Source organism: Myotis lucifugus, unplaced genomic scaffold, assembly GCF_000147115.1.
Source record: "Myotis lucifugus unplaced genomic scaffold, Myoluc2.0 scaffold_9, whole genome shotgun sequence".
Lineage (NCBI taxonomy): Eukaryota > Metazoa > Chordata > Mammalia > Chiroptera > Vespertilionidae > Myotis > Myotis lucifugus.
This window is the reverse complement of record NW_005871057.1, coordinates 12,248,951-12,263,643: the sequence shown is the minus strand read 5'-3', so window position 1 is coordinate 12,263,643 and position 14,693 is coordinate 12,248,951. Positions and strand designations below refer to the sequence as shown.

The 14,693-nt window shown below is 35.8% G+C and overlaps 1 protein-coding gene across 4 annotated transcripts in view; it reads left to right on the top strand.

Moving 5' to 3' along the window:
* Positions 1-14,693, top strand: part of ATP2B1 (ATPase plasma membrane Ca2+ transporting 1) — a 134,212-nt gene that overhangs the window by 98,746 nt on the left and 20,773 nt on the right. For all 4 annotated transcript variants that reach the window (XM_006084009.3, XM_023749793.1, XM_006084010.3 and 1 more), the window contains exons 11-15: positions 594-835; positions 3,670-3,907; positions 9,118-9,297; positions 9,920-10,007; positions 10,352-10,458. In XM_006084009.3, coding sequence (XP_006084071.1) covers positions 594-835; positions 3,670-3,907; positions 9,118-9,297; positions 9,920-10,007; positions 10,352-10,458 — 855 coding nt within the window. The remainder of the gene's footprint in view (positions 1-593; positions 836-3,669; positions 3,908-9,117; positions 9,298-9,919; positions 10,008-10,351; positions 10,459-14,693) is intronic.

Here is a 14,693-nt window from a genome sequence, read left to right as displayed (position 1 = left end):
TTTACTTTCTTTAATTATTAAGTAAAGACAGTTACATCTGCCCTTAATATTTCTGTGATGATTATATGAGGTAAAACTTGTGAAAATACTACGAAAAAATAAAGCTTTTATATACATTTAAGGCAATAGTGCTTTATTTTAACACATAAACTTTTGTTTTAAGCCATAAAAATTGTAAAGTAGATCTAATTTTGAATTATTTAATATAAATGTTGAGTGAAAACAGGAAGAGAAAATGAGAGAAATTAAAGTTAAGCCCCATTACCCATGTCAGGAACCATGACTTACTTAATTCTTGCATCATAAGTGCTCCTGTTTTTCAGATGCTGAAGCCAAGGGCTACAACCATTGGGTAACGTGCGAAAAGTTCCCATAGCTAGTGGCAGGGCTGAGATTGGAATCCATGTCATTCTCGTCCCAGAACTCCTTTCTGCCTCATCATTCTGTGTCCCTCTCTGAAATGCCTATATCAATAGAAGTTTCCTATGTAATTTTGTTTTAAAATGTTGTATTTTGATTTATGTGTAATATATTAAACTGTCATAGAGAAACAAGATGATACTAGCTAGCGTCTAAACCTTTTTCTCTTATAGCCCCCAGAGAAAGAGGGTGGATTACCTCGTCATGTTGGTAATAAAACTGAATGTGCCTTGTTGGGATTTCTTTTGGATTTAAAACGGGATTATCAGGATGTTAGAAATGAAATACCAGAAGAATCACTGTACAAAGTCTACACCTTCAATTCTGTTAGGAAGTCCATGAGTACTGTCCTGAAAAATTCTGATGGAAGTTATCGAATATTCAGCAAGGGTGCATCTGAGATAATTCTGAAAAAGTAAGAGTAAAGTGCTGAGATGAATAAATTGCTAACTACAGTTGCTTTATGAAATACCTACTGTGTTGTTACTGTTGCTATTTTCTTTTTGTGAATATGGAGCATTTGATGGCACCTCAGAGCTTTTAGTATATTTTAATGGTATCCTGATAACAGCCCATGGTATTCTGCCATTTTTATACTCCAGTTTCTTTTATTTCTTAGTGTTTTGCTACAGGGGAAATAAGCCCATTACATTCAGTTACATCCAATCTGGTAGATTTAATAAAGTAAATCTTGATACTTGTTTTTAGACATGTTGATTTCATTGTTATATAGGATCATGAAAAATATGCCTCCTATAAAGAAAAACTGAAGTTTTTATATTCAACACTGCCTTGTAGACAGTAGACTCGAAAATGTGATGAATGAATTTTAGATTAGTTTTTAAAATAGCAAAGCATTAAAACTAGGTCTTGAGAATTTTCCTTTTATATCAGAATGGGGTTTTATCCTATTTATGCTGCTGTGGTGTCATATTTAAGTATCTTCTATCATTTTGAATGATAATCTTTCTCTTTTACTGTCCTTATACAGACAGGTAGCTTCAATTTTAATATTAAATGTTTATAATTTCTCCAATGTTTATGTGCTATTACAAGTATTAAAATTATTTGGGTTTCTTTAATTACAGTAGAGAACTTTTAAAAAATTACGAGCAATTTTGGAAATATAAAACTCATTTGAAATTACAACACTTAGAATATTGTACTTCTAATTTGCTTTTAAATGGACTATAATATGTGTTATGAATACTTGACAGATTATGGTCTCTAGGCTTAAGGGACAAGTATAAAATTAATGATAAGGCAGCCTATGACAGGTGTGTAAAGTTTTAAGATGAAAGATTTTACTATGAAGGATGAAGCATTTGAGATAGGTTTGGGTATGAAATAAGTGCATCAAGGTGAAAGGAATCCATATCTGAGGAAAAGAGTTGGGTATGCAGGCTGTATGCAGGGGGATAGCTAGTATATAGTTCATCTGAGAAGACATGGGCTGTTGTGGCACACAGGCCACCTAGAGCTTTCTTCTCCCTTCACAGTAAGCTTGGTTATCTGATTTCAGTGAGAAGTTTAGAAAATTGCATCCATGGCTTTCTGGGTAGCAGATAGAAGGTACAGGGCAGATTTTTAAAATCAAGAAACAATCAGGCTTTGATGCTTTCCTGGAACTCACTGGCTTTGGGATTTTAGGCAAATTTTTTCCTTAGCTTTCATTTTTCTCCACTGAAAATGAGGGTAAAAACTATCAACTCTGTAACAGTGAAAAAAAAAATGCATTTAAACATAGCATGGAGTCTGATATATAATAAGTATACAGTAACTATTTCCAAGTGATATTTACATTTTGTTGTAGAGGCTCTTAAACATTAGGCTGAGCAATTCAAGCTTAGATAAGGTGGGGTGGCAATGGGGGGATGGGGACACATATGTAATACCTTAATCAATAAAGAAAAAATAAATAAAAACTTAGTTAAGTAAGGTCAGATAATGGGACTGAAGTATTTTTTTCATCATATAGCGGGATGATCAAAGCTGCGGTTGAAGATAATTCTTACGGCAGGAAATAAGATGGGTTGGGGAGGAGAGAAGGGCTGTTACAATAAATAGCTCTAGCTCAGAGTAAGAGCCAGAAGTCACTAACAGGAGGAAGAGAAAGAAGAGGCACCATTCAAAAGACAGTTCAGAGAATAAATATGTAGCGCTTTCGAAGTAATGTATATAGATAAGGAAAAAGTACTCAGGTGAGATTTTAGATTTATAGCAGCTCTTCAAATAACAGTTTCATTCAACAACATTTGTTAGAATGTTGATGAGATGCCATAGGAATTTAATCTTGGTTTGTATCGATTAGCCTGTGGTAAAATTGGTTTCCTTAATACATCATTTCACTTAAAGTCACAGAACCTGTTGATGATGTTAGTTTGGGACTTGATGTACATTGAACTTACTGGGGTACTCTTGATGTCTGTTAGATGGGCAGTGAGGAGGCAGCTTTTAGTCTTCCGTGCAGTAAGATTAAGGTACCAGTACAACTTCTGAGTGGGACTCTTCAGCAGTGATGGAGAGCTTTGGAAAACAAAACGGAAAATGTAGATTTGGGAGTCACCTGCCTAGAAGCAGGAGGAGGTAGCATCACAGGGAGAGGAGCATAGAGAGGCTGTGTGAAAATAAACTTTAAATAGGGAAGTCCACAGTGTAACTTTGATCTACCACATAATTAAAAGGTTGTGGCTAGTGTCACTGGCAATAAAACTATTTTGGCATTATTTCTCTCATTCAAATAGAATGCTTATTTTAATAGTAAGTTGTTGTTTTTTTCTTTCATGGTTAAAACAGCATAGGTGATGAAACAAGGTCTCAGGTAAGGGGTTGATTGAACTTAGCTTTTTACTTTAAAAAAAGAAAATATTTGTCAATTTTGTGTTAATCATTATTAATGTCTAACTCTGTACCAAAATGGGTAGGTGCATAGTTTATTCTTCTCTGCTACTAGGGGTTCTTTGTGAAAATTTAAAAGCTTTGTATTTCCAAAAGAGAAGGTTTAGGTAATATCTAGAGTAACTGATAAAGTGGAGAGCTATCAACAGAAAGCTATAAAAATTGGAACTGTTTTATAAAGGGGAGAGTGAAAAGTGAATATGATTTAAGTCTGTAAAAATACAACATAATGGAATTCTCTAAATTTCAGCTATCAGATCCCATGATTTCTAGCCCTTCCAGTTCACTTTAAATGCCATTCATAATTATTTCTGTTAATTATTTATGTTTGGATTCAACATTTCCTTTTAGGTGTTTCAAAATCTTGAGTGCTAATGGTGAGGCAAAAGTATTCAGACCAAGGGACCGTGATGATATTATAAAAACTGTGATTGAACCGATGGCATCAGAAGGCTTGAGAACCATATGTCTTGCATTCAGAGATTTCCCAGCAGGAGAACCAGAACCAGACTGGGATAATGAAAATGATATTGTCACCGGCCTTACATGCATTGCTGTTGTGGGGATTGAAGATCCAGTGAGACCGGAGGTGGTGAAACATTCTGTGTTCTGCATGTGCAGAATCTCTTACCTGTAGAGGACCTGGGCACTAACTATAATCAGTTTCCTAGCAAACCTCTCAGTGCTGATGATCTTACTTTTTCTCTGTGAATCCAAGATAAGTGAAATAATAGTGCTTGTGATGCAATGCTATTTATAGTTTATCTCCTTGTTTGTTTTTTTACTATTTATAGTTTAGACAGCTTCTCTTTGAGATGCTGTGTTTATAGCATTATAACCTAGCATAGTGCCTTCAACTAAGTAGGTTTTTCCGTTTATATTAAATTAAAAAAACAGATACCATTAAGTTGTTTTTAGTCTCTAGACTAGCACTGTTCAGTTGACAGTTGAACTCTGTGATGACAAAAATGTTCTATATATTGTTCAGTACAGTAGCCACTGGTCATATGTGACTACCGAGTTCTCAAATGTGGGTGATACAACCAAAAACCTGAATTTTTTATTTTACTTGATGTAAATTAAAGCATTTTGCTATCTACCATATTGGATAGCATGTAACTCTCGACTTAGCTTTTCTTCTTCATTATCTTTTTATTTTAAGTTTATTGAGCAACTAATGTATCCAGGCACCACTATACTAGGGAACTAGAGACATAAAGATTTTTGAGATCTGACCTCTGACCTTAAGTCACTTTCTGAGTGGGGGTGGACAAACATATGATAATTATAATCCAGGATGTTAGTACATTGTTAGATATACAGATAGCATGTTACATGAGCACAGACCATGAGCCCTTAACTTAATGTAAAAGCATATTTTGAGTTCTTACTGTGTGCCAGATACTATGCCAAGTGCTTTGCATGTATTATTTCTTTTCTTGTTCACTTCTGTGATTTATTACTACTCTCAATTGACAGGCTAAAAAAAAGTTAAGATATGTAGAGGTAATCTTTACAACATAGAGCTAGTGTATTTAAGTCCTGGCTCTGTCTAAAACATGCTTAAAAAGACCACTATGCTATATTAAGCACTGGAGTGGTCAAGTAAAACTTCCTACAGGTTAATTACCTGATCTGAGTCTTAAAGGATGAGGAGGTGTTAAGCTAAACCAAGAGAGAGAGCAGTAAGCACATTCTGAGCAAAGAAGCAATGTGAGTGAAAGCACAGACAGCTTTTGTTCACCATGAACTAATTGATTCAACCCCCAGTGTGTAGTACCAGCCACTCTTTTCTTTTTTTCTAGGCACTCCTTTAGAACTAGAAATACTGCACTAACCAGGAAACTTCTAGAAAAGTGAGATAACCAAACAGACAAAATTACAGATATGCCAAGTGAAAATACATTCTGTGAGACTTGGTCCCTGCCCTCCTAGGCCTCACATTCTGGATGTCGGGGCGGGGAGGGAGGAGTGACATTAGTAAGACAAATACACATGTGATAAAAGCTATAAAGGGCAAATAAGAACAGGGTGATGAAATAAGGCAACAGAGAGGCCACATTAGCAATCTCTGAGGATATGACATCTGAGCTGAGATCTGATGGCTGAACGTGAGCCAGCATGTAGATAGCTGCAAGAAGAGGATTCAGGCAAATGGATCGAAATATGCAGAGACCTGAAGATGAGACAGTGTTTATTTCAAAGATGGAAAGGAGGTCAGTGTGGCTAACTGGACAAGAAGGGCCAGATGAGATTACCTCTGGCCTTTCTGGGCAATAAGAGTTCTGAATTTTATTCTAAAATTAAAGAAATTCTGGCTAGAAATGACATGATTCATGTTGTTAAAATACTATTTAGGGTACTGGGTAAGAAATGAACTGGAAATAAAGAGGGGTAGAAGCAGGGAAGCCGGTAAGATCATTGCAGCAAATTCCAGGCAAGAGATGGTCATGGTTTAGATACAGCCGTGGGCAAACTACGGCCCGCGGGCCCGGATCCAGCCCGTTTGAAATGAATAAAACTAAAAAAAAAAAAAGACCGTACCCTTTTATGTAATGATGTTTACTTTGAATTTATATTAGTTCACACAAACACTCCATCCATGCTTTTGTTCCGGCCCTCCGGTCCAGTTTAAGAACCCATTGTGGCCCTCGAGTCAAAAAGTTTGCCCACCCCTGGTTTAGAACCACAGATGTGGCCAAGGAGAAGGAAGAAAGGGGTGATTTCAAAGGAAAGTGGGGTGGGACCAATAGGAATGAGTAGGCTGGGTTTGGATATTCTGTTTTAACTTTGTTGAGATGTCTGAAACATCAGAATAAATGTCAAGTAGGCATTTGGACCTAGGAGCCTGAAAGTGGTCGAGGCTGAAGCATTCGCATTTGAGGTTAAAGGAGATCTCTGAGCAAAGTGTGTAGCTAAAGAGGATTTAAAACTGCCATGTCTCCACAATTAGACATCTTCTAGAAGAGGGGGAATCAGTCTCACTTACATAACTGGGTGGGCCTGAGATGGTAATAAGAGAATCAGAAGAAGCAGCATGTTTAGAGCTCAAGATAAATTCAGTTTGGGGTTTAGGAGTTTCGAATGCTTATAAAACACCGAAGGGGATACTTCTTAAAAAATATTTTTTCATTTCTGAGAGCGAGAGAGATACAGAAACATCAATGATGAGAGAGAATCATTGATTGGCTGTCTCCTGCATGCCCCACACGGGATCGAGCCCACAACCCAGGCATGTGCCCCAACCAGGAATTGAACCGTGACCTCCTGGTTCAGAGTCTACCACTGAGCCACGACAGTCGGGCAAAGTAGATAATTTTTGCCAACCTGTGGTCAAAGCAAAACCATTCAAAGTTTTATACATTGACTTATGGCTTAAATCTTATCTAAATATAATATTAAATCAGAATGTCTACAACTGATTTCCTTTTGGAAAAAGTATTATTATTGTGTTCTTGGCATTGAGGTTAATGGAGAGTTTTATCTTTTTTAAATATGTAAATGGCACTTAATTTTTTCAGTATTACAAAATCGGATGGGTACTACTATACTAAAAGAGGCAGTGTAATGTGAAACAGCTTTCTCTTAGTATTCTGCACTATGCAGTTCTCATGTAGAGAATCTGGATTAATTAGATATCTAGGAGAAATTCATGCATATGCATAGGTACTTGAACAAGGTACTTAGCCTCTCTTCAGTTTCTTATCTGTAAAAGTGGAAGTAGTTTAAATTTTAACTGGAAGTATTTGGTGGTTAGTGGGCAATTAAGAAACGTTAGTTTGCCATTCTTAAATATATTTGCCACATAGTTTTAACTTGAGACCAGTTTCTTTCTCTTATTAATTGTTCCCCTATTCCAAGTGATCTCAGGATAACCCTGGATCACTGGGTGCTTAGTTGGACAAATTTGGGTTACATTTTATTTCAAGTGGGATATTAGGGTATATATTACATTTATATAGCAGACCAGTACTGGTTTATTTATTTTTTAATAATCTGGGCAGGCTCTGTCCTTTCACCCACCTCTGTGTCACCAGCACCCAGCATACTGCCTGGCTTTCAGTAAATATTAAAAGTGGGTGTAAATGATGTTTCTCGCCAATGATTTGAATGGCTTAGAGTTGACTGAATGGAGGGATATACTTTATATTGTAAATCCTTAAATTTAGAGATTCACTTATGTTGCAAGTAATTAAATTACACATGTTTTAAGACATAATGGTACCCTGTTTAGGATATGCTTCTCCTTGAAAAATACTCAAGGATGAATGTTTTCACAGTTGTTGAATTCAGTAGTTCAACAAATACTATGCTCTTCTTATATGCCAGGCACTTATTTGTTAAATGAATGAAAGGCATTGTACTGGGCATTGGTGATCCAAGCATGAGAAGGTAAGGGTTCTATCCTCAAGAAGCTCATTGATTTGCTGAAAACTTAGGTAAACAAGTAACTATAGTATGATGTAATGAGCTATAATGGAGGTCTGTATGATACAGATCTGTCTGAGTAGGCCATGAAAGCTCCCAGAGATATCACACTTAAATTGTATTTACAATAGAAGTCATAAACAGCTTACAGGCAAAATTAAGCCTTTAGTCACGTGTGTGTTTAAAACATTAAATATTGAGAGAGCACACACAAGTCTGGGTTTTTGCTTTTTCTTGAAAGTGTAGGTTCTGTCAACATTGGGCACTCCTTTCCCCATGGTAAAATTAGACTAGAGCTGAGTAGCTTTTATTGGGTATTCATCTCAGAGCTTGTCACTTTCAGAGTGTTTTCCTCTTTATGTTAACCTCTATGGCCTTCTTTTATGTTACCTGCATTTGCGTTTTCAACCTGTGCTCTGGTAGGATCAGCATGCATTTTCTGGTTAGAGAAGAGCAGGGAATTGCAGAAACAGGCACATAAATAGTATGTAGACCAGTCATCTATCAAGTTATATATAATAGAGAAATATTTTACATAAAGTTAGAAAAGTATTCTGAGGTTCAAGTGTAAAACTCTGTTATACTGAGAACTTTATGGTTTATAATACAACAGTAGGAGAGTCAAATATTTATAAGAAAATGGATTAGAAAAAGAACTCTTATGTCAAGTATGTCATGTTTTAAAGGAGTAACAAACATAAAGACAGGAATATGACTTAAAAAGCTGGTGCAATAGCTTAAGCAACAAGTAGTGGGGACAAGATAAAATCGATAGCCCATCAAGGTATATAGGGTAAGGGAGATGGAAGAGGTCAGATGACCCTTAGGTTTCTGTTAGATAATAGATTCAGAAAACAAAATTTGGACACCCAAAGTTTGATGCCCACTTTTCTCGTGAAACTATGACTCCAGCTCTCAAAATGAGATGGAAAGATATAGATTTGAAAGTTACTAGCACACAGTTGACCGTTGAAGATCTGAGAGTAGGTGAGCTACCCATAATTCTAAAGAACCTCAATGTTTACTCTGGTGTTGTATGGACAGTAAAACCAGAAAGGTAGGAAGCCATCCAGAGAAGAATTGCCTAATGGTTGCCAGGGAGAAAGGTGCTTTTAAAAACCTTTAGTAAATAAATAATGCAAACAGGTTAAGTTGACTGACAACTGAAAAAGAAGCCTGAACTAGGACTGGCAGTAGAAGAGGAAAGAAGAGATTATTGGGAATAATTCAAGAAATACTGAATATTGAAATGAATTAAAGTTATCATTTATGGGACTATGAGGTAATGCATATTTGTTCAGTGGGGATTTTTCCCTCTGGAAATACTGATTTTCTTTTGTAATATGGATTTCTTCTTTCCATGTAAACCAGGTACCAGATGCAATAAAGAAATGTCAGAAGGCTGGAATTACTGTGCGGATGGTCACTGGTGATAATATTAATACTGCTCGGGCTATTGCCAGCAAATGTGGTATTTTACACCCTGGAGAAGATTTCCTATGTATAGAAGGTAAAGATTTCAACAGAAGAATACGAAATGAAAAAGGAGAGGTACGGGTTTTGATTTTTTAAGTGTTTTTAATGTATTAGAAATTCCATTCAACAAATGCATATTGAATATGCACTATGTTAGACATTAAGTATGAGTAAATGCAGCCAGCACCTCATCAAGCAAAACACAAGCATGTTAGGAAAAGGTACAAATTTGTGAGCACTTATTTTTCTTAAGTTTAGGCCAATTTCAGAAATGCAGTAGTGTAAGCGAGTAATAGGAGATGAGTTTGGAAAGGTTGATATGAAATATATCTTAAGGGTCCCCAAAGTCTCTGAACTTTTCATGCTAATTTAAGGAGCTTCCATTTTCATAGGCAGTGGGGAGATTTTAAAAATTTGATCTTATATATATGGCAATACTTCTCAAACGTGAGTATGCGTCAGAGTTACTTGGAAACCTTTTTAAAACAAATTGATGGGTAGGCCCCACCCCAGAGTATTTAATAAGATAACCCAGGGCCTTCCTCAAGCATTTGCATTTCTAACAAGTTCCCAGGAATTGCTGGTGCTGCTAGTCTGTTAACCACACTTTGAGAACCACTGATACATATCGTAGATCACTAATTTGGGATTATGAAACTAGATTTGGGTTTATTTTAACTTTGACAAAAATTTATAGATTGAGCAAGAGCGGATAGACAAGATTTGGCCAAAGCTTCGAGTACTTGCAAGATCATCTCCTACTGACAAACATACACTGGTTAAAGGTAAGTAGATCTTATTTCAGTGTCCTGAAATAGTAATAGATGATGAATATTGGGTTGAATCATGAATATCATCTTTTCCAATAAAATCTAAATATGTTTCTTTTTGACACCTTAGGTGAATGTGTTAATCTTCAGTGATTAAAACAGGATATTGCTCCTAATGTAACCTTTGTTTCTGGAGTTGTTCCTCGCCCAATATCTCAGCAGTTTCCATTTCTTATGTTTGCTTAGTTATTTATTTTTAACCTTGAGTCTGTAAAATTGACTCCTCTGGATAGTCTGCAGAATCACCTTTTTAATTAAAGGGAATGTTTTTACAGCCCAAATATTTACTTTTATTTTAGGTATAATTGACAGCACAGTCTCAGACCAACGCCAGGTTGTAGCGGTAACCGGTGATGGTACAAATGATGGTCCGGCACTGAAAAAGGCTGATGTTGGATTTGCAATGGTAGGAGCTTACCTATTCAGGTGTTATTTACTGGCTGGGTTTTTTGTTTGTTTTGCTGTTTTTTACTAAATGTCAATTGATTTTAGATATTGTCTCTCAAAATTAGTGTGAAGAATACTATATAGTCTAAATTGATTTATAAATATAATTGGTTTATACACTAATGCAGTGAACTCTGGGTGGAGGATGACTTCTTTTGAACAATTGTAATAAGATCATACATTTACCTTATACTCTGTAAAGCATTTTAGTGTCTGTCATTTCATCTGAACCTTGCAACAATCCCATTCAGTAGGAGACAAGCTCAGAAGAGTTATATATATTAAAGATAAAAAAACAAAATAATTGAGAATCTTCCATGTAACTACAAATGTCTCTTTAGAGTAATTGAGTGTTCAAGTTAAGTCTCCTTCCATCGCCATATATCCCCCCCTTTACCCTTTTCTACCTTCCCCCACTTATATATGAACTTAAAACACTTGGAGTGCGGGTGAATTTCCCGCCAAAATATAAGATGGCTCTGTCTTTTGGTTTTGTTCCATCCACCAAAAGGGTGGATTACAAACAAATATTTGGTAATACGCAGTTACAATCGGCCCGAGTTTACACGTTTCCCGCACTCCACCGCAAATCTATATGAACCGAGTTAAAGACGGCTCCCGCGGAGTACGCGCAATTCACGCGAGCCGACTTAACTCGTTTCCCGCACTCCAAGTGTTAAAATGTTCAATTGACAAACAAAATATATCTCATGGTTTTCATTTTGTATCAGTCTTTTAAGTTTTAAAAATAAAAATTTGCAAGTGCTTATATAAAAATAGAAAAGAGTAATTGTCATTTTATATTATATGTAATCTTTTTAAATTTTCTTTGTGTGTTTTTTTTAATTAAATCTTTATTGTTGAAAGTATTACATATGTCCCCTTTTTTCCCCATTGATCCCTTCTAACCCGCCCTCACCCCCCACCCAGGCCTTCACCACCCTACTGTCTGTGTCCATGGGTTATGCATATATGCACACAAGTTCTTTGGTTGGTTGCAGTCTTTTTTGATAGGAATGCTTCCCCGCCAAGTTCTCAGTTTAGATTTGATTATTTAAAGCACTGGATTATTATCTTGTACTGGTGCTTTGGTGCTTGTAGCCGTAGTACTGGTAAAGCATGTACTATAACATGGACATCATTAAATACATATGCTACATAAATGTTTAATGATTGAAATTAAGTTGTTACATCTTTGAATCTGTTACTCCCAGTTTTTAGTGTTGAAATGAATCTTTGCACTCTCAGTGCCATAGAAAATTTAAGTATTTTATTTTAATTTAGTTTTATTTTATTTTTGGACAATACAGGTCCATGATAATAATTCTCAAATCCAAAAATCTGAAAACTGACATTGTTTTCCTAAATTTGCATCAGATTCATTTCACTACAAACCTTTATCCTGACCTGATGTGAGAGTGTTCATATCTTAATATGAATATTGGAGCCGTTGTAGAGACATTAATATGTTTTGTGGGGTGCTGACACCCTCTTGGAGAATTTGTGATAGAAGTTATGTGTCTCATTATCTTTTTAAGATATAAAAGGTTGAATTTTGAAATACAGTTTGGTCCCAAAGGTTTCAGATAAGAGAATATTTATGTATACCAGTGTTTATTTGAATAATTTGTCCTGATATTTTGAGGCTAAACCACCACCACAGTGGCAGCCTTTCAAAAGGAGTGAGCAAGGTGGAAATGGATACATTCTGTCTGTGAATGTGTTGCTAGGCCATTTTGTCATGTGTGAACATCACAGGCACCTACACAAACCTAGATGGCATAGCCTACTATACACCGAGGCTGGATGGTATAGCCTCTTGCTCCCAAGGTACAAACCTGTACAGCATGTTACTGTACAAAACAACAGGAGATTAAATCAAGAACAAGAGAAAATGATGTAGTCAAGAGACATGGCCAACATGAGATGGATGAGGCTGCTGAGTAACATGACATGTTTTATAGCAAAGTGGTTTTTTTTGTAAGTAGAAACAGTACACTCTAAAATAACGATAAAAAGTCTGTTTTAGTAAATACATAAAGCAGTAACACGCCATTATCATTATAGAGTATTCTGTATTGTATGTAAATGTATGTGCTATCCTTTTATACAACTGGCCCCACAGATTTGTTTACACCAGCATCACCACCAATGTGTGAGTAACGTGTGCATATGACATTACAGCAGCTACAGTGTCACAAGGCAATAGAAGTTTTCCAGCGCCCTTATAATTTTAGGGGACCACCATTACATATATGTGGTCATTGACCAAAACACTTTTATGCAGCTCATGACTGTGGTTTTAACATAGATAGAAGAGGGTTTGGTGTGGGGGAAATGGGATGTGAAACAGGATTGACTGGTGGTCCCACCTGATGAGGACCTTGAAATAGGAAGATAAGGAATTTGTTCTTTCCCAGGCAACATCTGATGGAATAAAATTAGAGACACACTGCATGTTAGCATACAGCTCACAGAAGCTCATAAAAAAGCTGTTTATCTTTTTTTGTTTGTTTGATGAAAAGTTTCCCAAAATTTTTTATTATGGAACTAGTTTTTCTTAGTTTATTCTTCAATTACAGTTGACATACAATATTATATTAGTTTCAGGTGTACAACATAGTGATCAGACATTTATATACCTTACAAAGTGATTCCCCCCCCCATAAGTCTAGTACCATCTGACTTGTACATGCTTATTACAATGTTTTTAACTATATTCCCTCTGCTGCCATTTACATCCCCATGACTATTTTAATAACTGGAAATTTTGAAGGATTCTGAACAAAGAAGTGATGAGATTTGCATTTGTAAAAGACAGGAGAATGATTAGAGGCAGGGAAACCTTTTGGGCTTAGATGTGTTAAATATGTTGCACATTAAAGGTAAAAATATTCAGATTAGGAGCTAGAGATTAAAATTTTAAATTAAAATTGTTCCTTCATTGAATATTTCAAGAAAAGCTTGACTTAAACTTTGTTTTTGTGTTTATTAAAACAATATATGCATAGCATTTAAAAAATCAAATACCTAAGTCTCCTACCACATAACATTTCATCTAGTCTCATTGTTTTCACTAAAGAAAACCAACTATTTTAACTGTTTGCCTTCATATATCGAAATGACATGATTATAGTGCTTTTTGATTTATTTTTTTTAACATAAAGCATTTGCTATTGCCTTTTCATTAAGTAACAGAAGGAGTTAGCACTTCCACATGCACACATACACAGACACACACACACACGACATCCACCCCAGTACACATTCATGCACACTACCTACCCTGTCATTCTGCTATCAGAATTATAATTTTGGATAGATAAATATAGTTCCTTTTATTTCCTTGTACAACTTTTTTTATTCCTGTAAGTTGTCTTTTTCATTCACTTTCTTTTTCGTTTTATTTATTTTTGCTTAGGTTTTCTATGTACTTAACACTGATTCATCACCAACTTCTCCCTGACACCTGTTCCTTCTTTGTGCACTATTCCCCTGATTTTTTTTTTTTACTTCTTGGACATTTTATCTTGTTTTTGTGTCTTTTTTTCCTGTTTACCATACCTTTGTTGTCTTGCTATATTTCCAGGGCTATTTCCTCAACTTATTTTTCATTTGTGAATCATATTTAACTTCCAAGAGTTGTTTTTGGATCTCTGAGTTTTTGTTCTCATCTTAACATCCTGTTTTTATCTCATTGATGTGCCTTTCAGCTTTCTAAACATTTAATTTTTTTTTAATGAGTTTGTCTCTGTAGACTCTGTCTCCACTTTCCTTTTGGTTTAGTCTCTGTCTTTCAGGTTAGTGCTTTGCTAGCGTAAAGTTGAAAAGCTGGAAAGTCTTGGGCTTTTAGGTGGGATTTGTCAACCAGAAGCTTCTCTGTGAAGGGATCTGGCTTAGTCATTTCACTTCTTAGGGTTCCTTGAATTGCAGTATTTTTAGGTCTTTCTCTTAAGATGATCAGATTTCCCAGAAAAGAGTCTTCAAATCTGCTGCCTAGAAAGCAGTCCTGAATACTGGTATCCTGGGAAACAGGTAGAGAAGGAAAGGTAAAAGTCTCAGCATTCATTAAACACAGGTACTCCTAAACCCAGTCCCTTTTAAAAAAAAATGTTTTTATTTATTTCAGAGAGAGGAAGGGAGAGGGAGAGGGAGAGGGAGAGGGAGAGGGAGAGAGAGAAAAAAACATTCATT